The following is a 27,884-nucleotide window of genomic DNA, read 5'->3' as shown; positions in this document are numbered from 1 at the left end:
ACCTATTCTCTTAAGTACTTGTAAAATGTAATAAATAAATACAATACAAAACGTAACCCTGTTCCGAGAAATTTCCTTATACGATTTATACCATAATTTAACGATTAAATATGCCCCAATGACGTCTGTACACTGTAAACAAACATTTTTGACTTAAATGTGTCCTAAATTATGGTTATGTTTTCGAAAATGACCGGCGTTTTTCTAGTCAAAATGCAAAAAAATATCCAAAAATGTTTTATAAAGTTAAAAATGATAACAACAAGCCGTCATAACTATTCTCTGATTCTCTTTTTCTACCTACATTGAGCAAGATTCAGACTTCAAAAAATCTGTTATTAATTTGATATTTATATGTTATAGCGACTGGCTGGCATGCGATTTCTTTTATAAATAAAAAATTATATAAAAATCATTTATTTCAGACTAAAGACATGGTTAGCAAACATTACAATCTTATTACTAGTGTTAGTACCGCATAAAAACTAAAACTAAAAACTAAAACTAAAAACTAAAACTAAATACTTTATACGCGTTTATGCCAAGTCTATATACTTTTAATCGTGTTCCATATCAGTAAGTCTACCTATGTCACTAGTTAAAATTGCTATATATTTTGCCATTATAATACTTATTTATTAAAATAAGTTTTTGCTAATACGTGATTTATCATCACCCTTCATACAGTCCACCGTTAGCTATCAATATGTATAATACTTTTTGTTAACTAATAAATCAGTGAGTAATGAATAAGTGCGTGGCATCGATATCAAATTAATTACAGGTTTTAGTATTAAATTTATTAAGTACATAATTTAAAAAATCCGAACGCCGCTTATTTTCTTTGGCTAAATTAGATTTACCCTTGAACGTGACAATCAACTGAGTCGCTTAACTTAACTTAACAAACGGGTAAATCCATCTGTCAAATTATGTGATTTTGGTATTAAGAAAAGGAAATAGAGTAGATATTTGCTGAGAGGGTCGAATGGATTTACCCGGGTTTGAAGTTTTATTTTTTTATTTTATTTATTTGGAAAGCAAACAGAAATAAGTGAGCAGGAGATGAGTTTACAAATACACATTAAGGACATTCACTTATTTCCTTAACAGCTCTCACTAAAACATGTAATGGAAATATACTACACTTAAACTACTCTTAGGGTACTAAATACAGTTACCAATTTACTAACACTAGGTGCAAGCTCATCAAACAAAATTATGACTACTAAGGGAGAAAGAGCCAAAGTAAAGAAAAAAAAAACAAACAAAAATAAACAAAGCAGTAACGACTAACAAGACTATTTTACAATAATAGTTACTATGTAGGTATTATGCCTATGATCTCTTATTAACTATCCATTGCCAATTTCAGTACTTTTTTCTTGAATTGCAGTTTACTGTTATTAAAGATATCGACTGAAACCCAAAACTTATTGTACTCATCACAAATACGGTGCGCGAGCGCCAGCGTGGCTTGAGGATAGCGGGACGGCAAAAGAGACGAGGGATCGTAGTGAGCGCGCACTGCGTGTAGGGACTCTAAAGTGAAGTTAAGCGACACGTTACTTGTACGAGTTGTAAGATTACCACCCACGAACTGAGAATGACCCGAACGACATGCAAACAAAATTAAGTTGAATATCTTATAGGTAAACGGCCAGTCATCATGACCGTACAGAATTACAGATTGTATGTCTACGTATTTAACACATAATATATGTATGTATTATAATTACTTATTTAAATATTTTAAATGGTCTCGCCGGAAGATCAGCGCTGACTTTTGGGTTAGCATTATGAGGAGCCGGGACCATTTCGTGAAACAATGTATCTATATGCAAAATGGATACAGTCTAAGGAAAAAACGTGCCTCGAAAATCAAGAAAATTTGATTGTCGTTCACTACTACGTCGTTACTAGCTTTGGCCAACTGTCGTATAGATGGCGTTGACGGTTTCCCTTGTTATTTAACAATTTTAACGCATATCAGTGAAAGAACATGGGTCAAAATCATAAAAATAATTAATGCAAATAAAAAAATCATTTATTCATATCTAAATACATTTTATCGTATTTTTAAAAATATTTATTTTTAGTTTTAAAATGTGTCGACAGATGGCAGTGAATTTACTGGGGTTACAAAATTTACTATTACAGTACCGCTCTAGTATAAGTTACTCTATGCTATATGTTTCTAATTTCTTTGTCGTATACTTGTGTATGTAGGTACCTAACAGCATTTATACGTCATTATGACGCCATAATTACGTCATTACTACGTCATTATGTCACTTTGCTACCTGATGTTTTTCACGAATAAATGCAATGATTAAAGTGTATACTTACAGTACCGGCCAATAATATATCGCCTTTGAGTGTTTTTGTATGAGCTTGTATAGAGTAAACAATATGTTAGTTTGTAAATTGCATATTTAACTAGTCATTTTATACATATATATGATGAATATTGCAATGAAATACTGTGAATTACAATAATACTCAGCATATTACTGAAAAACCTCTAGTAAAGAATGAAGTTAACAATACATTTTAAAAAAACCTCTCTGAAAAAACCATTACATGAGGTCAATTTCCGAGTCTGACTCGCAACTTGGCCGGGTTTTTTAGATTTCCTTGTTGTAGTAAGTTGTTTAATTAGCTTAGGGTTGACAAAAAACCCTAACTTTTTTAACCCTTCCATGAGTTATTTAAAAAATAATGAACAACCTCTTTCAACCGATAAAGTCACTAACTTCGAAGCACACAAGTGCATTAGTATTAAAAAAAGAATAAGCGGTCCCAAGGAGGCAAGGGTGGTCATTTTCTCATTTAATATGTATGGGCGGAGCCTTCTTGAAATTACTACGTTTATTCACGTTTTCTATTCTATTGATTACTGGTATTGTTTACGTGATTTGTGCTTATAGACAAGACGTCATAAAATGTATATTTTAATTAAATGAAAGATAGAAAATAATACGCAATCCTGCATTAAATTTAGAAAGTTTTATTTCTTGGTAGTATGTAAATACACAATTACTTTAGAAATATTTATTTATGCTTCCAAAATATATAACATACTACTTATACTATATAACATACCCAAGAATGTCAGAAATTACATTTTCACCTCTAATTCGAAACTTTCTCATAGAATGGTTTTCTAATAGATAAATTTAAAACTTGAGAGCTCATTGCAATCAATCGTGAAAATGAAAAAAAAACTTTATTTTTAAGGAACTGGTCAGAATGCACATAAATCAATCGATATCAAGGAAAAAAGGTTTCGATTTGTAGTACAGAACATGTCGCAACATTTTTTTAATCTGAGGAGTCTAAGGTATTATTATTTGTAGTCAGCTATGTAATTTACTTCAGCAACATAGTTTTTTAGGTGGCTAAACTTTAAACGTCTTTGTTGTAAAGTTGCTCATATTGCAACATTATTTTCAAAAAATTATATCGGATACACAACTTAGGAGGTTGATCTTTTGTGTTATCGATACCTTATATTTTGTCAGTAATTAACACAAGTTGACCTAATTTTTATGAATTATGAGACCAAGCGAACTGTTCACAGACTTTAATTGTTATATATACGTAGATTGGGTTAAGAACAAAAAAAAATTCAATAACCATCTCGCAATAACAAACCACTCTTCATGAAACTACGATATTATGAATAAGAATAAGAATAAGAATAAGTTTATTGTTTACCGTGTCAAACATGATGTTAAAATGATACATAGTACATAGTACCAACGGCTACCCTTTTCGGGTATACAATATTTTACATAATTACAACCCACCTTATTAGAACCCTTTTGAGTCATTTGTTTACGTGCCTTGCGTACAAGAAAGATATGTAATTTATACTTAATAACCTCTTGCATTAACTTAGTCCTGCAATCCTGCAAGAAGCGGCGGTACAGTGAGCATGGATAAAAGTACGCGTCAAAAGTATCTTCTTCTTCTTCCTCCTTCCCTTAGTCCCAGTTCTAAATGGGGTCGGCCCTCCTTGTATGGCGGCGCCATGACACTCTATCCTGGGTTCTCATAGGGGTTAGGTTCTAGGCTTTATTGGACCACCATGTGTCGGGAGGTTTTCCTCTTCCCGGGGATTTAGTGGGGATATTTAGGACGGATTTAACTGGGAAACTATCATCTCGTCTCACTATGTAGCCATACCATCTAAGCCCTGCTTTCCTTTACGCGTTCCTTACCATCAAAAATATCTATCGCGTCAAAAATATCTACCATTTTTAATAGCTTGAGAAAATTATATAAGTCCCTGTATATAGAACAATAAGACTGCAACAGATACTTTAGAAGATACTGTAGCGATATAGGGGCAATTAGATCTACACTTGCTATAGGGCACGATGTCGGGCCTCAGCGAGAGTATTTTTCCGTTTCACCAAATATCAGCACATCGTTAACAATACTTGAAATAATATTGCCTTCGGTTACCGCGATAGTTACTCATGAAATAAAACTATGAAAACGGATGATATCGCGTATATTAAATCGGGATGTATTATAAATTCAATATACGCGATATAATCCGTTTTCATAGTTTTATTTCAATACTTGAAATGTAAAAAAATGGTTCATGTGCAAAAATATCAAACATTGAATATTTTTGGCAATTAGAGACAGTGTAAATGTAAAGTAAGTAGTTTACATGTCAAATATTGTTAAATATGTGCTGATATTCCGTGAAACAGAAAACGACACTTGCTCGGACCCGATAGCAAGTGTGAATCTAATTGGCCCTTATATCTATTTGAAAAAGTTATCCAGGATGGCAAATACTTTTGGAGCCTTGTTTCAGTTGTTTCATCCGCTACTTTTGATCTGCTATTAGCTTACATGTGAAAGAAATTTAGGTAGGTACAATAGATATTACCATGTCAGTTGTTGCATTGCAGCAAGTTGAACGTAAACACTAAATTTTACGTCAGAATTCAAATTTGGAACGTGAACTTTTTCATACAGCCACGAGACTGCATACACTTCTTATTACCTTTATCAAGAAGTCGGAAAATGGTCGCTTCCTGGCGTCCGAGTCATGGGCGGTGACGCGACAGTCGAAGGGCATCAATAAAGCAGCGCGATCGATCGACGGTCAACGTACAATGTCACCGTTGGTCGCTAAACGACGCCGACAACTATTTACATACGGTTACGTTTTCAGGCCCAACGGCATGCGTTCGATTTCGTAATGTCCTTTGATATAAACAAATAAAAAAAATTGAGTATCAATATTTAGCGAACATGAATTACATGACATAATATACTGAATTACAATGAATTTATTAATAATTTATCTATTTTTTTTTCTAATATTAAACTAGCTGACATTTACGATTTATATAATTATAAAACAACCTATCAAATTGCTCTCGTGTTTAAATTAAGTTTAAACCTAAATTGCATGATAATTATTGGACTTAATTTTTATTTTTATTTAGTTATTAAGTTTAATTATTAAGTAACATGTCCTATATTGTATGCCCTAGCAGGGTATCATGTACCTACTAACACTAAAATATGAGCCCTTTATGTACCTACTGATGAACATGATAACAATGGATTAAATGAATATGAATATGAATAAATCAAATAAATGTCGTATGCATTAATTATAATTAATCTTTTAATTTAATAAAAAAGTGATATTATTTAAGAATATGCATTTTACATTGCTAATAAGCTATAAGTACGACAGTTAACGATGGCAACAACATTGGGAGCATTTTAGTCCGAACGGCATGCTTTTGATTTCATAACGTAAATGTTATATAATAAAGTTGTAAGGATATTTATGAATTAAATTAAAATTATTCAGAAATATATATTTAAAAGCTATACAACTGTTTATTAATTAACGGGCAGCTGATGGATAAAATACGTTGGATAACATTTGCATTCGTCAGCCACTTATTAATAATCCGTAACATCAAAATGCGTTAAAGATTTCCTCGTTATTACTTGAGAAAACGGGGATTAGTTCGATAGTGTTAGCACTTAAATTACAGATACTTAAAATCGATAAGCGATACCATCATACTGATACTGTATTTATTGTTTTTTATGGCACATAAAACCTTTCATCTATAATAAGAGTTATAAATTTTTACATCTACTAACAAGTATAGTACTGTATGATTAATTACTCAGTTGACATCAATATTTTCCACACGTTTATTACTTCATCAAAGTATACTAGAGAAATATAAATATGTTGGCAGCATTCTTTGTCGAGTTAAGTCATAATTCAGAGCAACTTAAAAATTGTTTTTTTATTTTATTGCGCAGATCATGTCACTACACTGGTGGTCTTCTTGACTATCGTCTTACAATCGCGAAAAATAGAGAGTTGAATACATAAGTCGAAGGTCGACTATATTAAAAAAATGACTACCATGACCATCAGACTGAAAAACAAACTATTTACGTCGTCCTCTTACCATCGATAATTCATAAATCGTAAGAAATATACATAACTGCGTGGATCCAAGTCTAACAACTACTTAAATATCCAATAAATTCGTCGTTTGCTCCCTCTGTCTACAAAACATTAATAGGCCAATTCGAGTTTTAGTTATTCGATCTGTTTCCGATATGATACTGATAGTGTCAAAAGTGACGTTTTTGGTTGAAGAAATCCCACTTTTGACACTGACAGATCAGTATCATATCGGAAACAGATCGAATAAGTAAGTTCGAATACGCCTGTAAGTCATCGATAATCACGTTAACGCCGCTTTGAACCTTATCTATATATAATAAAGTCCAATATGGCTAGTCGTGGTCAGCTATGGGACATTCTCATTAATGTTGTACGTGAAAATTGTATGCTTTAAAGCGAGGCACGAATTTATGTTTGTATTCAACTTAATGATGGTTTATAAGTTTTGGGCAGAGTTTTATTGAATGATAATTCACGTTAAGTAAGGGTACCTAACTAATATCAATATTGGGAAATCGAGAGCCTGTAACGGTCGGGAGAATTAAATAAATTAATAGAGTTAAACCAAGTTTGCAACGATTTTGATAGCACACGCAAATTATGACGTATAAATAACACTTGCACTGCCTGTGTTATCAAAATCGTTGCAGTGTTATTTTGGTCTAACTCTATTTGTGGACAATGTCCACAAATAGATCAATATTTAAGTTTGGGGCCATCCCCAAACTAGACGAAGATAATCTTACCGCCACCACCACCACCACCACCATTTACCATTACGCCTTTTAGGGAAAAGGATCCAATCCACAAAAAAACTGTCAATAGAATTTGAACTTTCTGACAAAACGAAAAGTCATTGATTTAAATGGCAAATTTTAGAGGATGGATCCTTTTCCATAAATGGCGTCCGTTGTTCTATGAGTATTAGGCGAAATAACTCTAATAGAAAGCTAAATGTATTAGATAATAGAGCTCAGAAAACATCCGTAACTCAGGAACAAATATTTCTAATATAAATACAATGAAATGCGTTTAGCTGCATTCGAACCCAGGGCATAACGTTACGTAGCTTTGTCCACGAACACAGGATCACCGTCTAGACTAGAAGGTCATTGAAAAATTGCACCAATCACATTATAATACAGTTTTATGCCATTAAGGCCTGTCTCTCTCTCTCACACACACGCGCCTTGGCAATTATGATTCCCATCTGATAGTGGGGCATTTTCACTTAAGTGTACCATTTACTTTTTTTCGAAAATCCATTAACTTTTGGGTTATTTCTAATCAGAATCAGAGTGAGCCTTTTCAGTGACGTTTTTTAAGTGTTTTTGTGACATGTTTTTGTTAAATTTCCGTTGTTTAAGCGTCCTAGATAAATTTTATTTTATTCTATCCACAATTTGGTATTAACCAGTTGCTCTCGGCAAAGGAACATATCAAACGTGTACAAACTTTTCAATATATTCAAAGAAGTTTGTTGAATATTTTTTTTCATTTATTATTTTCAATTTAATCTCTAAAACTAAAAAATACAGTTTTTAATATGTATACATGGTCTCACGAGGATAATGTTGTATGTAAGTTAGTCTGTGAGATACGTGTTTCAAGGCATTACTAAACTGAAAAAAAAAATTTGTTTTTATTTATTTAGTTGATTGTAATTTAGGCGTGCTTTCACTCATTAGGGCCGTTGGTGTCATAATTGTTTACCCAATTATGGCGTTATTTCCTGTGTAAGCCGTGTTGTCAGAATGCTCGGCCGATAACACTAGTCATACGTCACGCGATTGCTTTGGTCGACTTTGTTCGCGTGGATTTCAATAAAACACTGCTAAATATATGATGTTTCTATACATTTATTAAGCATACTTACTCTGCAGTACTTCTCAGTATTCTAACCTAATAAACCAAGGCTACGGTATGCTCTCAACGTTTGAATTATTTTCACAAACCTATAAATGGGCTCTTTGAGACATAAAGCTATAATATATGTAATTTGTTTTTAAACTATTACGATGGTACTTGTTTTGATATTGTTCAGTTAAACCGATCGAAATGATAAAAATAAATATAATTTTATTCAACAAACATGACTTTTTCTTGTCTTGAAACATAAACGGAAACAGTCTTACTTAATAGGAAAACTCTGCGTAGCGTGGAACGCCAATTACACAATCCGAGGGTCTATAGCGAAACAAGAAAATCTAACTTTCGATATCTAACATCTCTGTTACTCTTGCATATTCGAGCGATAAAGAGGCAGATAAGTAGATCCCCGGTAGGTCCTCTGTAAACAAACCGCCTTGATGCATCTATGTCATATTTTATTATCTCTGGAAACCTGTCAAAAACCTGTTAAAGGTACAGTATGTATAAGTTACTCTATGGTTTACTAAAAAGGCTAGTGCTGCACTCTGGTGGCAGAACATTGCAGTAATATCCCCTATTAGAAACATGTTTAAAGTATACTAAAACCAGAATAAATAATGTCCCAGCAAAATAACAAAAGCTACCTACTAATTTAAAACGAACGACATACACAAAGCTTGTAAAACCAGCCGTGGGACCCAGCATGTGTTCAAGATATGTCTCGTAAATTCTTAATGTTCGGCACAGTTTACGTGTCTTCATAAAATATCAGTTTCTTTACGGGGTAATTGGCGGGCTGCATTTCTTGGACATATGTTTTTCACGATGATAGCTATCATTGCATTGTGAATGCATGAGGCCGATGAAGACATTTGCCTTGTGATGTAAATGCTCAACCATATTCGGAAACCAAAATTCGATTCCAATGTATTTGGATAAGGATGAGTTTTTAAACGAAAAGTCATGCTTTTGTTTTCATAGCGTCCCTTGATAGATGTAAAGAATGATGTTGCAAGGAATGACCTTGACCTTTAAGAAAATATGTCTGGTTTAATTCAGAAAAGTGTGATGCAGCATACCTACGCTACTGCTTATTAACTTCATGTATTATACGAAACAAAATACAATAAAAAGATTTGAAGACCAAATATGATGATATAAATGATAACGTAAAAAATTTGATGAACATAAATTGCAGCGACCAATGTAAAATGGTGTATTAGGTACGCGTAAAATAGTGTAAGCATAAAAATAGTGTAAGCGAAAAGTAGTGTAGTGTCTGCAAAATTATTTAATAAACCATATACAATATTTAAAAAAAATAGGCGAGTTACAATAAACAATACAAGTACAAATATGGACTTTATTTATTCCTATTGGGGCTTTATTTTGGCTAACTAGTTGGGAGAAAAAATATATTTTAATACCGACAAATGCACGATCGAGAATATGGTTCCGGTTAGGTAACTTGAAGAATACTTAAATATACTTTTTGCCTTTGTAATAAGGACTCATGAGGTAGATGATAACACTCATATATATTGTTCGAAGAACTTGTTATTACGGTTTTCCGTAAACGAGATAATAGTAGCAGTTAGTTGGGCAATGTTAAGATTATTTGTGATTCTCTTTTACTTTCTTTCTGTTAAGCAAGCAAGATTTTAGCCGTTCTTTAGCTTGAAAATGAAAATGAATGAAAATGAAAAATTATTAATAACATTCGGTTACAAGTCAAAAATTATATAAAATTTGAATATCGTTGTAGTATTACTTATATGTATATTACACTTATTTGTACTTATGTCATATACATGTTTATTTATTATAATAAATTTTATTTAGATACATCATCAATTTTGCAGGAAAAATATTCATCAATGTCATAAAACAGTGATTTTAGTAATGTTTTAGTCTCATTTTAAAATTATGGAAGGAAGGTGCATCCCTGATACTTTTAGGTAGGTGGTTGTATATGCGTGGGCCAAGTACATAGGCTGATCGTCCGCTTTTCGCTAACTTATGCGGCTCGCTCGCTCGCTCACCGGCGTGGGTGCGGCAGCGGCTGGTCACGAACAGCCGGTGCGAGCGCGTTCGCTGTCTACTACGGTTGGGCACTTTATAATTGAGCTTATTATTAAGGGCGACACAATCATAGTTGTTGTTGCAGAGACCGTACAGTACCATAGCCTCGATTAACATTCGCCTGGAACTTAAATCTAATTAGATCATATTTTTGTATATTTAATAAGTTTGCATTTATCAAGGTTTGACTCAAGTTTATCTGCAGCACAATAGTCTGAGAAGCAATCAAGGTCCTGTTGAAATTTATTACGATCGTTTTCGTCACAAATTGTAGATTTATTTTTAAATCGTTTGCACGGTCTGCGTATAACAGGATATTGGAAAATTGAAAACACATACCTGATATCATTTATAAATAGTGTGAATAATAAGGGACCTAAAGTTGAGCCCTGTGGTACGCCAGAACTGATTTTTATAGCATGTGATTCGCATCCGTTAATTGTTACTTTCTGGGTTCGGTTTGTGATATAGGACTTGAACCAGCGCCACAGGTTTCCCCTTATACCATTATAAGCAATATTTTCTAATAGTAATCGATGATCCACCCTATCAAAAGCCGCCCGAAAATCAGTATACACACTGTCTACTTGCGTATTACTGTCAAGGCTTTCAAATAAATATGAGGTATTTTATTTTATATTCCTTAAAATATGTATTAATTAAAAAGACATTGATTATTTCTTACATTCATATAAGCTAACATTCAATACCGCAATAATAATATTAATTTTCTTTCATTTTCACAAGTTAATTCCTATAATCATGTATATAATCTAATAAAAAATGTATAATAAAACCCTATGATAGCGGTCTTTTTAGTTGTCCAGGTTATAATTTCTAAGTAAAAAATAATTACCTAAAATTTCATAAAGTTTCATATGACACATCGATACTGGTATCGATAATTAGATATTCAGAGGCGTGGTGCCGGCCAGGCGTTTATGAATTTTTCGTTACGAGTAGTTGGGTTGAACGTGCTGGATGACCTAAATATGATGAACAGTTATGCTGCAATTATTTCTTGGGCTATTGATTTGTGACTTCGGTAAAAGGTAAGTAATTGGAGCAATTAGAAGCCTTCAATAATAATTATATTTTGTTGGGAAAGTTTCGCCGCTGAAGCGATTTAAGTTTGGACAACGCAACGCAATAACAGTGGAATAGATAGATAGATATTAATTTACAAACACATCAGAAGAAAATAAATACTAATTACTACTTAAACTAACAAAGAAATAAAATTATAACGAAAATACCCTAATAAAAATGAAACAGAAATGGTGTAAAATTATGTGCAAACTGTGTGCGTTGCAGCAGGACAAAAGGGTCACGGCTCAGTGATACGCTTCGCTCTTTGGAGCAAAGCACTGATTTTCTGCCGGAACCCAGCTCACAACAGATAATATATATACGATGTGCTTACGTCTAGGAATAGTCTAGAAAGAAGGCATGGTAATAATAGCACATATTTGTAAATTATAGGTGGTTATGTAATGTATAGATAAATATTTGACAAAACAAAAACATGTATGTGCGAGCACGACGCGCTGATAAACCTATTTAATTCTTACCGGCCGTGGTGTCTGTCTCAAATCATATTAAGAAATCATCACTATTATTCTGAATATTTTTTTACTACTAAACTTTTTAAACCAAAGTAATTTTAATCACATGTTCTATTAAAAAATATAATTTTGCTTGATACATATTCCCTTTTCTCTCCGCCTTTTATGTTCCTGAAAAATGCCCACAATTTTAGTACAAGCCATAAATTACGTCATAGCCGGTAAAACAACCTTGTCAGTAGAAAAGGCGTGAAATTCAAATTTTCTATGGGGCGATTACTCTTCATGCCATTTTTTTTAAATTTGCCGCTTTTTTCTGATATTAACGGATATAGCTTGACAGACTATAGTTACAAACTATATATGAGACTCCAGTATCTTTAACTTTTGGTTTTTAAAGAGACAATTACTTCGGCGTATGGCAAACCAAACGTACCTGCTTAAAAAAATAGAAAATCATTCGAAATATTCATAATCCTCAGGTAAACGGCGAGCGGAACCCCGAGGAGGTCTACAAGGACTTCCGCGCCGCCGTGCTCCAGATCCTCGGCTCCGTTGAAGACCAGTCAACCATGAACGGCGTGAGCGGCGTCGGGGTCGGCGCCGGCGGGATTCCCGGCGAGATTGTCGGCGTGGAACCCGCGCCGCAGACGGGCATGCGGGAGCGGGTTAGGGCTGAGGTGTTGCCAGTGATGCCGGTCAATGGGGATGCGAGGATCACCAGTCCGAAGGTTAGTAACTTAGTATAGTGACTGACGAACTAACAATGAAATAAAACTGAATACGGATTATGTTACGCGATATAATCCGTTTCGCGTGTCGCGAGGTGTAGGGTTAGAGCCGGTGTAGCTTTATCGCGTATATCTTTACTTGAAAATAGTTATATTGTATAACTAGCCTTATGAACCGATTTTGCATGTAAAACCAGCCTTAAAGTTTATAGTTTATTATGGTTCATTATTTTTGTATGTGGGTATTTTTGCACATTGTAGTTTTTCCTCAGTCACCCGTTGACCGCGAACGCTTTCGAAACGTCGGGATGTATTATAAATTCAATATACGCGATATAATCCGTTTATTTCGTGAGTAACTATCGCGGTAACCTAAGACAATATTATGAACTAACAATGGTCGGCAATATTGATTGTCATGTGACCATAAAAAAAAAACACTTCTTCATTGTGAAGTTTTCTCTGAATTTTATGTTATTCCTATTTACTCAGAACCCCAAGCTCTTTTAATTCCACAGGAAAGTGTCCCAATAAATTACATAGGTACATTTTGAAACTTTACTTTGTGTTAAAAAAAAAAAACGCCATAAAAATTATATGAACTGAGAATTTTTTTGTCGAAAGAGCTTAAGCAAAAAAAATATGTTTTGAGTTTTGTGTAACTCGCGCGAAGCCGGGGCGGGTCGCTAGTACCCTATATTATGACAGAAGCGAAAATCTAAAATCATGATTGCTCATTCTAATTGGTATCCCTGGCTAGATGGGTACGCAACGCACACCAATGCCCGCCCACAGAGAGGAGCCCAGGCCTGAAGTTTTGCCCATAGCCCATATGGGCAACGGAGATATACCGAGAATGGTTAGCCCTAAGGTCAGTTTTCTGTTACTAGTGTTGATGTCTCTTCTCTACCTTCTCTTTCCTATCTTGTATTCTTCTTCTTTTTGGCATTTTTGCACTACAGTGTGTATTTTCTTGTTCTACTAATGCTTTACTTTTTTATTACAAGCTTTTTATTAACTTGCAATGTACCTATGTATGTGTGTGTGTACGGGTCAAATCTTGCAAGTTAAATTTGACCCACTTTCCGACTTCCATTAAAACTGAAAATTTGCATACATATGATACCATCGAGCTGATCTGATGATGGAGACAGGAGGTGGCCATAGGAATTCTGTAATAAAACAACTAAACCTAATTGTGTTTGGGGTTTTTAGAATTGTCTCGAGGTATTAGTTGTCTGTGGAAAAAAATACAGTCAGCGATAAAAGCTTGTAAGCAAAAATGATTTTCTTTCCAAAAACTTATTCAATAATGATCATACCCTATTACCTATAGATCACTCGACAAATTCCTGAAAATATAACAGGACGAGTATATGCTGCTGTATTATCTGTAGCATTATTCCCTCTATAGGGTATTTGACTGTTTTTAAAATAAATTATTTTACACCATGCATGAAATAAAGCACCAGAAGATTAATAGAGAAACGGAGACAGCAGTTTTTTTTTAGATACAATTTATATTTTAAAACCCGTATAAAACTATAAAGAGTAGGTAATTTGATTGTAACGTCACATGCTAGTGTTTCACATAAATTCCATAGTACCAAAATCGTTTTGACAGTTCGAAAAAAGAAACTGATTTGACTGGTAGTCAAATACCCTATTCAGCATACTATAGGGCATAAGGTTGTTAATGTCTAATTTGTTGCCTGACTATAATGTTAGTAAATCATAAAAAAGTAAAGGTAAAGATCAACATGAATATGTTGAAAATTTTCAACCAAAAGGGTACTTATTGTCGGTTGTCAATAAGGCGCTATTTCAATATAGTTTCAATTTGAAATCAACCTTATCGACAAGCGACAATGTGGTCCATTTTGCTTGAAAACGTCACAAATATCTTCATGAAGACAGTAAAGGGGTTATTCTTTCTACGTTTATGACGGACACTTTCTCCTGAAAGAGATCAAGATTCATGTTCCCATTCAGCAAAAAAAATCCGACAAAAATGTAGACGAAATAATAGCGTCATAATTGTTTGTCCCTATCCGTCATTTTGACATTTCTGTTCATTAGAAACATGGAGACTATATAAAGGAGCCAAATCTCTATGTATGAAAAGTGTCGATCAAAAAACAGTAATTAGGCGGCGCCACCATACACCGAAATACTACCAAAAACAACGTACGTAATTTGGTCGGGTTATTTGTTGCCTTATATGGTTCATGTTATACTCATGTCCCAGAGCCTAACTAGCGCCGCCGGGGAGATTAGGAACTATTATTTAAAGCTGAAAGCGGTCACTTTTGCAACAATTCTGCCATAAGAGATTGGCATCCTTTCTATACCATCCATAATTAGAAAGATACAAAATTTAACAGAAGTTTGTAAAAGGTTGCTAAGTTTATGAATAAAGGGTATAAGCCTATTAGGAATCCTTGTAAGCCAAACAATGTTACATGTGTTTAGAGGCCAGCCCTTGACCCATTCACGGTTTACACCGCTATCCCTACTGTATAAGTTATCGATGTTTATAGTATCCATTGTCTCTTAGGGGTAGTTAACATTTACTTACGTAGATAGTTGTACAGTGTACAGTCAAGGTATTGCATATCAACACGAATAAAGTGGCAAAAATATACACGACCCATAAACGACATTGGTAAACAACACCCATATTGTCCGTTTTTCCGTCCAGTCTTTCTCCGAGTCTACGGAGATAATACCGTCTTCGAAACGTCGGAGGAATTTTTCAAGCTTATTTTTACGCTTGAGTCCCGTTTTACTAAATAATAATGAAAAACATTCATTTTAAAGTACAGTCAAGGTATTAAATATCAAAACGGACAAAGTGACAAAAGTGTGTACATTTACTGACCATACGTGAAGGTAGTATGTACACACTTTTAGTAAAACGGGACTTAAGCGTAAAAATAAGCTTGAAAATTACCTCCGATTTTTCGAAGACGATATTATCTCCGTAGTCTCGGAGAAAGACTGGGCGGAAAAACGGACAATATGGATGTTGTTTACCAAGAACATACATAGGTGTGAAAGGTAGATCTGTACTGAACGCGACACCCTGTATATTATTATTAATAAAACAGGGTGACGCGTTAATAATAAATTCGTATGAAATTATGCGGTAAGTACAGTACGTCAACAAAATTCAATACCTACAATGTTTATTTAATGAGCGAGCGATGGAGCGCAGTATACTAGGTGTTCGCAGAACTGATAGAATCAGAAACACGGAACTGCGCTCCAGAACTCGAGTTGTAGATGTAGGTGTCCAGACCGCTAAGCTTAAGTGGGACTGGGCTGGGCATGTCTGCCGCATGCACCCTGAAAGGTGGGCCAAAATGGTTACCGAGTGGGACCCACGGAACACCATAGATGGTGCTGGCCGGGGTGCAGGCAGGCCGAAAAGGAGATGGCGGGACGACTTGGACGCATTTTATCCGGATTGGCGGGACACTACAAACGACAGGGTCGAGTGGAGGAAACGAGGGGAGGCCTTTGCCCAGCAGTGGGACACTAAATTAGGCTAGTAAAACAAAATTTTTTTTATTTTATTTCACGATTAAAGAAGCTTTTCAAAACTATCTATTAACAAAAAGACAGGCGACATAGGCAATATCTGGATTCATTAAGGTCATAAATTATATATTATATATATATATATATTAAAATTATTAAATTGTCAATTATTTGCATGTCGTGTCCTCGACTGAATACTGATACATGTAAACCTTTTCTGTTGTCATCTTATACACGTATTCTGGCAAATAAAGAAATTCTATTCTATTCTATTCTATTCATATATAGAGATTTAGAAAATAGAAAAGATTATTTCTGAACAAAAATCGGACAAGTGCGAGTCGGACTCGCCCACCGAGCGTTCCGTACTTTTTAGTATTTGTTGTTGTAGCGGTAACAGAAATACATCATCCAGCATCACGGTTTATGGGATACAGCCTGGTGACAGACGGACAAACAGACAGCGGAGTCTTAGTAATAAGGTCCCGTTTTTAACCTTTGGGTACGGAACCCTAAAAACAGCTCGTGTGTACATTGTGCCTTTGGCAGTTAATTAATAACTCTTTTCTTACAAGTTACCAACTCTAATGTTTTAATACATAGGTCACTAGATAACTTTTGCAAATATGACACAAAGAGGTGGCCTGTCACATATACTTTTTAAAATTATATTTACATAGACAATTGTTGGCCAGAAAACATCTACTTTTTTTAAATGAAAATGTTGTATAAAATATTTGTAAATCGTCCTTAGCCCACGCCGTTTTTAAAATATAAATCTATATTTTAATAAGTAAATTTAAAAAGAAAGTCAATGTTTTCCGGCCAATCATTGTCTTGTAAATATAGTTTTAAAAAGTATATGTGATAGGCCACCTCAATGTTTCATATTTGTCTATAATCATGTGCACTTACTTGTAAAATTCAGTTAATTTCATTTCTGTTAGCATAATCGTTGCTTATCGCATGTAGGCCGTCTTTTTGTATTCTTCGCTGTCCTAATTTTGTAACAATAGCTCAAGTTGCTCTATTTTTGTAAAAAAGGTCTTCAGACAGGGCAACAAAAGGTATCATTTATCACTTCTCATAGTCGCGACAGAAGGTTATTGGGTACGATTTTTAGTTGAATAGGTTATTTGACTACCAGTCAAATCAGTTTCTTTTTTCGAACTGTCAAAACGATTTTGCTACTATGGAAATTATATGAAACACTAGCATGTGACGTCACAATCAAATTACCTCTTTATAGTTATATATGGGTTTTAAAATAGACACATAAATGGCGCCAATAGGAAATATTACGCGAAACTGCGTAGGGGGCGCCAGGGCGCCACTACCACAATCTGAGGGTCTATCGCGAAACATGAAAATGGAAATTTCGTTATCTCTGTCACTCTTGCATATTCGAGCGATAAAGAGGCAGATAGCGAAATTTCGGATTCCCGGTAGGTCCTCTGTAAACAAACCGCCTTGATGCATCAATGTCATATTTTATTATCTGAAAACTTGTCAAAAACCTGTTAAAGGTACAGTATGTATAAGTTAGCTGGTAGCAGAATATTGCAGTAATATCCCCTATTCCAGTCCCTATCTCCCTTAACCGTCAAAGAAAACCTATAATAAACCTACATTTCTTGTGTTTGACTTTCCTCATAGTCGAAATGAAAACTAGAGTGTTTAACTCTGGTAAGAGTAACCATCTCACCCTCGAACTATTGGCGCTCTCACGGGTGATATGGTTTACTTTCCAACCTTGGTTAACAATCTACAAAATTTTAAAGTTTCTCTTTACATTCTTTAATTTCTCACTCCCTGTTGAATCTTTGTCTTTAATTTGTTTTCCTTAATTGCAGGCTGAAGTGATAAGAGTGAAAGGCGCATCAACGACACCAGCCATCTTGTGGGTGGTGGGTGGACCGGGGAGTAACAAGGCAGCGCTGTGTCAGCGATGTGTGGCACTGCGGCCGGGATGGACGCACTACAGGTAAAGTTGACAAAACATAATTTGCACCAATATCTCGAACAAACTGAATGATAACTCGGTGTATATTACATTTCTTTAACTAATATATCTCGGCCATTTGCTTTCTTCGCTGAGATTGTACATTTACAATTTGGTGCTATGACCAGGATAATATTACATTTATTCTACTTTGCATCCCATACTATATGAACAACAAATCAATGGAAAAGAATAAGAGATTATTGGAAAGATACACAAGAGAAACGCGAAATTTGTTTGCTAATAATAACATATACTATACAAATTTTTAACAAGCAGAAACAGACACAAACAGATGGAAAAATTACTGCCTTCGATACTCCAGCGCTCTGCCAACTGAGCCACCAAGACCTCATCCATAGTCAGGAAATCTTACCACTATATGGGTCTAGGGGACCCTAGCGATATACTATACTTTTGATAAATCTAGTCATATGGCCTTCCATTGTAGTATTGATAGCAGGAAAACAATAAACCCATGAGCGGTTATAACTTTAAAAATTTCGTCCTTGAAAGCATCTATTTTGACCTTTTTACAGCTTTGGCCAACGTACTCTCAGTAGGACAACCCATGAGCGGTTGAAACGCTCAAAAGCCAACCGTTAAAAAGCATTTAAAATTTGACCTTCACAGCCTCGGGCAACGTCTCCGATCCCTCGCCGACACCGGCGGCGGGCCGGCGTCCGACGGTGCACTGGCCCGCACCGCCATCAGCGGCGGAGAGCTGGCTCCACGGGACCTGGTGACGCAGCTGGTGCGAAAAGCTGTCGTGGAGGGTGGCAGAGGAACCGGGCTATTGCTGGACGGGTATCCCAGGGATTTGGAGCAGATGGAACAGTTCGAGAAGGAGGTGGGTAAATCAACAATGGTCTCCTAAGTCCCGATGTCAAACGGCATAATCAAATCGAATTTTAAACTATAATGGAATAAAGGAAGGTTCCAAATTCATAATTTAAAAAATGACTGGGATTTAGGAGGTTAAAGGATCACGAGGAAAACATCAATGGACTGGTCGAATAAAGAAAGTCGACATTTCTTTTTCTGCACAAAAAAACAATAATTTGTCGACGTGATGACTACGACTGGACGACGCTACGAAGAGAACAATAACGCCAGGAATTAAACTAACTTAAAAATTAAACAGGTGGAAATAATTCTCAGTGCTTGATATAACAAAATTAGAATGTTTCTTCTCGGTTCATTCATCCAATTCCATCGCATTTACCACCAACCTTCTATCGCCAGTTCCGGGTATCACCGCGCATGGTTCTCCTGGACTGCTCGAAGCTGCAGCTGGGGCGCGGGAGACGCGACGACTCCGTAGCTGCCTTCCGGCGGCGCCTGGAGGTGTTCAGGGAGCTCAGTCTGCCCATGCTGAAGACTCTGGACCAGCATCATCGGCTTGTTATCGTGAGTTTTACATGCTTTATTCAGCGCCAAGTCAGTGGTTATGAACGTGTAATTAGCGATTGAATTGTTACCTAAAGAAAGGAGAAAAAATTACAATACTAAAATCGGGCATCTAATTATTCATGCCTAAGAGAAGAGACGCCAAATTTAATATGTTTACCGGCAAAATAGCATTTTAACTCATTGGCTGTAAGCAATAGTATGTTGGCTGTGTATAGAGAGTGAGATGTGTGAGGATCGTAAATTGAGGAAAATTCCTTCTCATCAATATTTACTGCTGTTTCTAAATAGGTGTAACATTTATGTAATTAATTCGTTTCCCGTGTATAGGTGGATGGTGACACAGACTCGTCCGACGTGCAAGCGGAGTTCACGAAAGTAGTTCAAGAAGAGATGGAGAAGGCAGAGGTCATTGCGACCATGCCACCGGAGCCGGCGGAAATGCCGCCTACTCCTAAATCAGGTACGGCGTTTTAAACTGTTGTGCTGCACGAACGAAGGTGAAAAGGCGTGATCAAAAATTCACAGGGAAAGAGGTCAGGATCTTGACGACTCAAATAAAACTAGTGAACTGATTATGTTCTTCCAAGATAGGTTAAATAGATACTGGCACAGAATAAATAATAGTACTACCGTACAGAAAAGAAACTTCCTACAAAACCGAAGTTTGACAGCGGTCATGCTGTCCCTTTATTATATATGGCACTATCCCTTTCGGCTATTTTGGGTTGTCAAAATTCAAGTCATTATGTTATCTGTGGTCGTGCACGCAAAGGGACGTCAAGTTGTGTCAACCCTAATAATTGCTCGGAGCAATGCTGAGTTGAACGGAGCAGAGTTTGCCCGAAGCGAGGAGTTTCGCACTCCAGACGGTAGTAGGCATCCTCCTCCTTTAGTCCGTCATACCCGTCTTGCTCCGTTCGAGATGAGATGCGTAAAGGCATTTTCCCAACGTAAAAAAAGGCATTCGCTCCGTGTATGACTGTGGTGCTGCCCTAGTGGGATGTGGAATAGGTATATTGCTTATTTGACAGCGTCTGTGGAACACATTGCTGTCAAATAATATGAAGATGTCGTCCCACGAAAGTTCATATTTTCACCACGTCTTCGCAAGTTCGCACATAGCCAATATGACATTTATTTCAATCTGTTTGGGTTTTTTTCACAGACATGTCCGCAATGCAACAGTTTACCCACGCCATGTCCCGAATGGGCGGCGGCCTAGCCAACGGCTTCGCCAACGGAGGCCTACGAAACGGGAACGTGGTCAATGGGACCATTCCCAACGGGAACGTGGGCAATGGGTTTATTGGGATGGCCAATAATAAGGTATGTATCAATCAGGTTTTTTTTCTCTAAAGTTCTCTCTATAAAAGGGTTTTGGTTTTCGAGTTTATCGCGAACATACCTACACACAAACAGACAGACGTGGCGGGGCACATTTTATAAGGTGTAGTTACAACATTTTTTTAAATATTTAGTAACTTAGTTTTTTTATTAGAACTTTTTTAGTAATATGCTGAGTCTCCTAGTGTAATTCACAGTATTTAATTGCCGTATTCATAATATATTTGTATAAAATGACTAATAAATTATGCAATCTACAAACTAACCTATATTGTTTACGCTATAAATGTTCATACAAAACGCAAAGGTGATATCATTGGCCGCTACTGTACATATGTTTTTTACTACGTACAATAAATATTTTATTGTTTTTTTTACAGGTAAAACCTATAATAAACAACGTAGCAAAAATCCCAACTGTATCCCAAATGACCCACGATGAGGTCAGAAGACTCTACGAACAGAGCTCAGGAGAAGTGATGACCCTTAATACACACATGTAATTCGAAAACATAACCTGTCCTTTAGAATAATGAAGCCTAGAAGTTTGGTTCCGTAGACAAAATCGTGCTATCTTCATCTCTGTCTCTCTTACAAAAACCGAGTGAAAGCGATTGTTAATCATATGTAACTAACTACTACCTTGAAACTGATATGTTAAGTTGGTATGATATACTTATATAACAAATCAAGTTAAGATTCCAATAAATCGAATAGGCAATCTCATATGGTTATGATGGGCATAATAATATAGTTGGTCAAGCAAATCTTGTCAGTAGAAAAAGGCGGCAAATTTAAAAAATGTAAGGTTTATCGTCCCATAGAAAATTTTAATTTCGCGCCTTTTCTACTAACAATATTTGACCAACCATAGTTGTGTGCGTCTAAAGGCCAGTCCAGACGTTGGTCAATTTGATTGGAAAATAAATTGGCTTCAATTACATCTGTAACGTCCACACGTACACAATTTAATCACCAATTTTATTAAATCATTTTACGGTTTAGACTCACTTGTTTTAGTCCCTCGCGCGACACCAATTTTATATTTATGGTGACATTCAAGCGCTCGATATTAAAAATATTGTGCAAACGCGCATGTGCATACTCGCGTCCGCACTTCCATTCGATCGGTCATAATCTTACAATCAAATCAAGTGGGATCGGTGAGCCAAATTCATTTTTGCGTCTATACCACTCGGTTTGATCAGACAATTTAATCGGATTGGGCGAAAAATTGGTCCGCCTGGACTGGCCTTATATAGCAACACTTATATAACACGTGAATAACGCCATCTATCATACATCAGCAGAATGTTTAACTGATTTCAATAAAAAACTAAGGATGCCCGTCCCTGACTCGCTTTCTAGGCTTTATTATTCTAAGCTCTATCCCCACGCAGTAAGGTATATAATACCAGTGCAGAACTCGCAAGAGGTGAAGTGCCGAATATGTATAAGATGTAAGAGTATAAGTAAGTTAAAGGATTTTTAAAGATTTTACTAAAAATAAGATAAGTTAAGAACCTAAAGTGTTAGTTTAAGTGGCAACTTTGTTATTTATTTGACAATTTTTTGTAATAGTTGAGTGTTTATTTTAAGTGTTTTTGATTTAACTATAATATTTTGTTTATGTACTTATTGTTATTATTCAGATTACACGTTCAGATTATGATTTTATTTATTTGTAATTGTAATATATTTTAATAAATAGGTATGCCCTAATATAAATTTTGTGTCTTACAATATTGATTACCTACTTTTAGCTGTGTTTTTTTCAGTTGTGTATATAATTGTAAATTATGGACCAGTCTAATATTAATTCTTTTATACTATAGTCCTAAGCAAAACGCACACTAAACTACTATGTATAGTATGTATACGTAAGTGCCTTAGTGCAAAATCTATTTTTTAAATTTTAAATGAGTAAGTACTTAGTTATTATTAGTTAATTAAGTATTTTAAGGGATCAAGTTTTGGGTTAGGCTTTAAAAACGTAGTGTTAAAAGTGTAAGGATGAGTCTTAATAAAAGTGAAGAATAAGATCATTTTAAATTTTACAGTTTATACAGAATGATCACATATATATATATAACAGCAACATATGCATTCACGATAATGTTCTAAATACTTTTGGTTCTGGAGCTATCAACCACATCTTTCATATACTTAAAATTTAATTTAGTTAAAATAATTAACGATTAAATCCTTGCACTACGATATGAACCATTTCGTACCTTGGCACAGTGACAATCAATATTCATAGTACTGTAATACTATATTCATTTCTCTGTGCTCTTTCATACAATCTGACAAGAAATTATTCACAATTTCCTTAAAGTCGAGCAAAAATTGGAACAAAGTAGGACTACTTTACGTGCTATAAAAAATCTCATCAACATATTTAGACCTTTTGTAATTAAAATAGAGAGTAAAATAAGGATAAAACAATAATTTCTACAGCGCAAACCCTAATTAGATATAATATGTTGGTTATTTAATTGCAAAATCAAAACACATTCCTTTTTTTGTAATGGTAACAGTACATATGTATATATCTATATTTGTAAAGTTTATTAATAATATTATTGTTACTTAAATTAAGTAAATTAAGCATCATTTCGTATCCCTAAAAAACAGGTTTATTTTAAGTTACACAATAAAATGCGTGCGAATGTCTTCTGATTGCATTGTTTTAAAAGAGTTTTGCGACATTAAACAATTTTAGGTGAACCAGGCGGTTATCAGTGACAATCATTTGTAGAAAACGCCATAAGTACGAAATTTTAACGATGTATGGAAATTATAACAAAATTATGCCGTATGAAAAAACACATATTTTAGGAAACTGCAGTAATTAATAAATTATTTGATATATATTGCAATATTATTGGAATTTATTATTTTTCGCTATAGATAAGTCTCCGATTGAAAGTAAGTTCTAAGGAAAAAATCATGGCCAAACGTCCAAAATAAAATAACATATACTATTAATCTATGCATACGTCTATTACTTTAATTAAGTACTGATTATGCAAATTTGTCTTTTCTTTAAAAAAAGGCACCAAGCATCATTTCATTCGTTAACAATCTTTTGTTGATATACTAATAGCTCCAGTTTAGCCTATTGTGACGGAAGGGTAACTACGGAACCCTACACTGAGCATGGCCCGACATGCTCTTGACCTGATTTTTATAGAATTAAAGATTTTTCCAATGATTTTCTTTGGGTTTGGGTTATAATTATTTCCTTGTTAATAGGTTGTTTATCCGTTAAGAATTTATTTAAAAAAAACTGAAATACACATCAATTGCACATTTATTAATAATATTTGTTTACAAACTTATATCATATTTAGTGGTAACTTGTTTAAGTGGCTCTCTTGTTGAATTGATGTCGCAAAACTCTTATATGTATGCTTTTTGTACCGTCAGCTTGTAAGGATTTAGTATATAATATAACATATGTTAAAATAGCTCATAAGTACTTAAATATCACGTAGTTAGAATAATAAGTACCCAAAGGGGCCAATATAGATTAGAAATAGAAAATATAGATAGTTTAGATCTAATGATAATATCACTGTTGCTAGGCGGTCCAACTGGGAATGTCAGGTCACTGTCTATAGTGGCCTGGTTTCTAAAAAAAGTACCTAAATATATTCTTACTTAATTATTCAAATAATAGGAATAATAAGTAAGTGGTCCATACATGACACTCAGACCCTGTGCAACCGGGGAATTATTAATCAAATTGTCAATAAAATAAATGTTATTTTGAAATCCGCTGTCCGCCATTCTGTTAGTTTTTGCCGCAGCGTATAAAAAGCAATAGCCCATATAGCCACTTATGAAATATAATTGTATAATAGTACATTGTGATACAAGTGTGCTACTTTGGTCAATACACACGAGGCTATATAGGTATTGTGCGCGCGGGCTGTAAGCGAGCGCGCAATAAGAAAGCCGATGTGTGTAATGACCAATACACACGCGTTTAATACGTTTTTCAACACACTTGCGAGGAAAAAAAGGAAATTTTCATATTAATCAAATTTTAATTGTTAAAACAGTTGTCTAAAATCGGCGGGCGGGCCGGCCGGGCCCCGGCAGGCGGACGGTGGGACGCCGGCGCCCGCCAGTCGGTGTTGTAAATTCTACTCGACAAATTTAAGAAGGCTCCGTTTCCATACATATTATTAGCAATCAGTTACCTTTTAAGTCAGTCATTCATCACCTAACAAGTTCTATAATATAATGAAAAAGCACGCGTGCTTAATATCTAGGATTATGAGCCTAAAAGCGGTTTAATAACTTGCATGTTACTAGCCAGTGTGTTAAAAAAATATGTCAAGGACACAAAAAAAACATATTTGTCATTTGAACTCATTCGATGCGCAAGAGTGCTACGCGAGCTACGCCGTAGCTTGTAGAACGTGTTCCGTTATGCAGCGAAAACTGTGCGTAGACGCATAAGTTTCAAGACGCAATATGTAAAGAATACGCGCTGAAAGATTTTTTTTTTCAATCCGCACTGTGGAATGACGCCATAAGTACTTGTGGTCGGACACGAGATGATAAATTTCGGTTTTCCGACGATAACTTTTTACTGTACCAAAAATCTACATTTAAAATTTTGTAGAGATCTTGGGAATCCGTTCAGGACTATCCCTCCCTAATTTTACGAATCTTTGTCAACACTATAAAAAAGTTATAAGTGTAAAACGGTAAATTCTCATGTCCAATCACAGTGGTCCGTAAGCAAAAGTGTCTGCTCATAACAATTTACATCTATTATCTAAGAAAAAGATCGCGCAATCATTTGAACTGCTGCTTAGGGTACAGCCGCCATCAGATATATCGGAGCGGCCGAGGTGCTCAAAAGTATCTGAACATGCACTCTAACGGCTTGACAATAGAGGCGTGTTCAGATATTTGTGAGCACCTTGACCGCTCCGATGTATCTGATGGCGAATATATTAATCGCAGTTGAATCGCCCAGCAATAAAATAACGCACTATTTTATATGAAACGTACACAAATATCTATCGAAATGCTCTAACAAATGCTGTGACAACGTATGTAGTATTTTATTATTGTATGAAAATAGAAAACACTCAATACTCTAAAGATGTAAAGCCTGACCAGGAATATATGATCACGCGCCATGTTGCGGAATTTCACTGGAACTAATTTCTTCATACTATACTGAACTGTCACCCTATACATGAGAATAACAGCGCCCTCTTGACAATGATCATATATTACTGGTCAGGCTTTAATTAGAAATGTAAACACATGATTTTATTATTTATTAAACTATAGTTAATTGCTTTATAATTTGCCTTGGTTTTTATCTATCAGAAAAAGTAAAAAGATGACCATAGTACTCGTAAAGGCCAAAAAATATAACCGGAAAGGCATGTAAAAATAGGTATAAAAAATTTTGATCAGTAAGTACCTATAGTCTCGTAGTTGAAACAAGTGGAGCTAATTAGGACCGATATAATTTACTTGTAAGTTTAAATTCTGACGATTTTTTTCCATGCAAGCTCGGCCGAATTTCACCTTCCCATACAAACGGAGTTTCGTTCTCATTTTAGAACTACGAGTTGGATTGTAATGAAACTTTGCATATACAACGACATGAGGTATATCTAGTCCTGTAATTAGTTTTTATAGCTAATAGTCCTGTAATTAAACAAACTAAATAGAGCAAAAACAAGTTTTGTATGAATAACTTTTCTCATATTTCTCATATTTTTTACACTTGACTACCTAGTCGTATGTGAAAATGCTCTAATACCTGCCTACAGTCAGTCCTTAACTACGTTCTAATCTTGATAATGTATTTTTCAACTATTGCGAAGTTAAATAATAATTTTTTTCATAACATTCGTAAATATTGGAAACTGAATCATCATTACAGATATAACTGAGAAGAGTTTTTAAACTAAAAACATTGGTTGGTTCCATCAATGATTCGATGAAATCATCAATTTGTTGAAATATAGGTCAAAACTATTAAAACTTATTGAAAGAAAAACAATTATTAAAAAAGCCGGAACAATGCTAGAAAGATAAAGATCAAAGAATAACAATTGACATTTAATAATGCTAACTTATTAAATTTAAAACTAAAGGGACCCACTGACTATCAGTCCGCCGGACGATATCGGCCTGTCAGTTGTTCGGAACTGTCAAATTTTTGTTCAAATAATAAAAGGGAAATTTTCGAGAATAATAAATTATAATTATAATTCTAATTTGTTTTATCCAGTGCTAGATGTGTACTACTATGTAAAGCACTGTGATGTCCAAGTGCTGTTTATTTAGAACTTAAACACAATTGTGTTAGAATTATTTACCTAAGAATTTGAAATATATGAGCACTTTTTTATGTACCAAGAAGTTTTATTGTATCTAAAATTACCTCCTTATACTCTAATCTAGTTTAACTCTTTTTCTGCTATAATTTAGGAACATTTTTAAAATAGGAAAATATTTATTTCACCTCAGCAGCTCGAACAAGCCTACTTTCGTCACTCCCTGGAGTGAGGAAAGTGCTACTTTCCTGACTCCAGGGAGTGAAACAAAGTAGCTTTTTAATTTAGTGAAGGCCATGAACTGCCACTTCATACGTCTATTACAAATTCGTATTTTTTTGGTTTTCCTTATTATTCTGTGTAATTCGAAATACATTCCCTTTAATATGTTCTCACTACTGAGGTGAAAAATTATGTGTGCAACACGAGAGCAAAGTTATTTTACATCTCGTGTTTTTGAGTACCTCGCTACGCTCAAGATTCTAATTTATAATCACTCGCTTCGCTCGTGATTCAATTATAGATTCTTTC

At 34.9% G+C, this 27,884-nt stretch overlaps 1 protein-coding gene across 3 annotated transcripts in view; it reads left to right on the top strand.

The window, feature by feature from the left end:
- The window catches only part of LOC134740486 (adenylate kinase isoenzyme 5), a 43,874-nt gene extending 22,213 nt beyond the window's left edge, over positions 1-21,661 (top strand). For 2 of the 3 annotated variants that reach the window (XM_063672977.1, XM_063672976.1), the window contains 7 exons: positions 12,480-12,728; positions 18,125-18,255; positions 18,907-19,123; positions 19,519-19,683; positions 20,014-20,146; positions 20,852-21,012; positions 21,411-21,661. In XM_063672977.1, coding sequence (XP_063529047.1) covers positions 12,480-12,728; positions 18,125-18,255; positions 18,907-19,123; positions 19,519-19,683; positions 20,014-20,146; positions 20,852-21,012; positions 21,411-21,533 — 1,179 coding nt within the window. In that variant the 3' untranslated portion in view covers positions 21,534-21,661. Of the gene's footprint in view, positions 1-12,479; positions 12,729-13,488; positions 13,600-18,124; positions 18,256-18,906; positions 19,124-19,518; positions 19,684-20,013; positions 20,147-20,851; positions 21,013-21,410 lie in introns of all 3 variants that reach the window. The other variant, XM_063672975.1, reaches the window with a different exon arrangement.
- The last annotated feature ends 6,223 nt before the right edge of the window (positions 21,662-27,884 follow it).

Source organism: Cydia strobilella, chromosome 4 (assembly GCF_947568885.1).
Source record: "Cydia strobilella chromosome 4, ilCydStro3.1, whole genome shotgun sequence".
In the NCBI taxonomy this organism is placed as follows: domain Eukaryota; kingdom Metazoa; phylum Arthropoda; class Insecta; order Lepidoptera; family Tortricidae; genus Cydia; species Cydia strobilella.
This window is presented reverse-complemented; position numbering and strand designations above follow the sequence as displayed.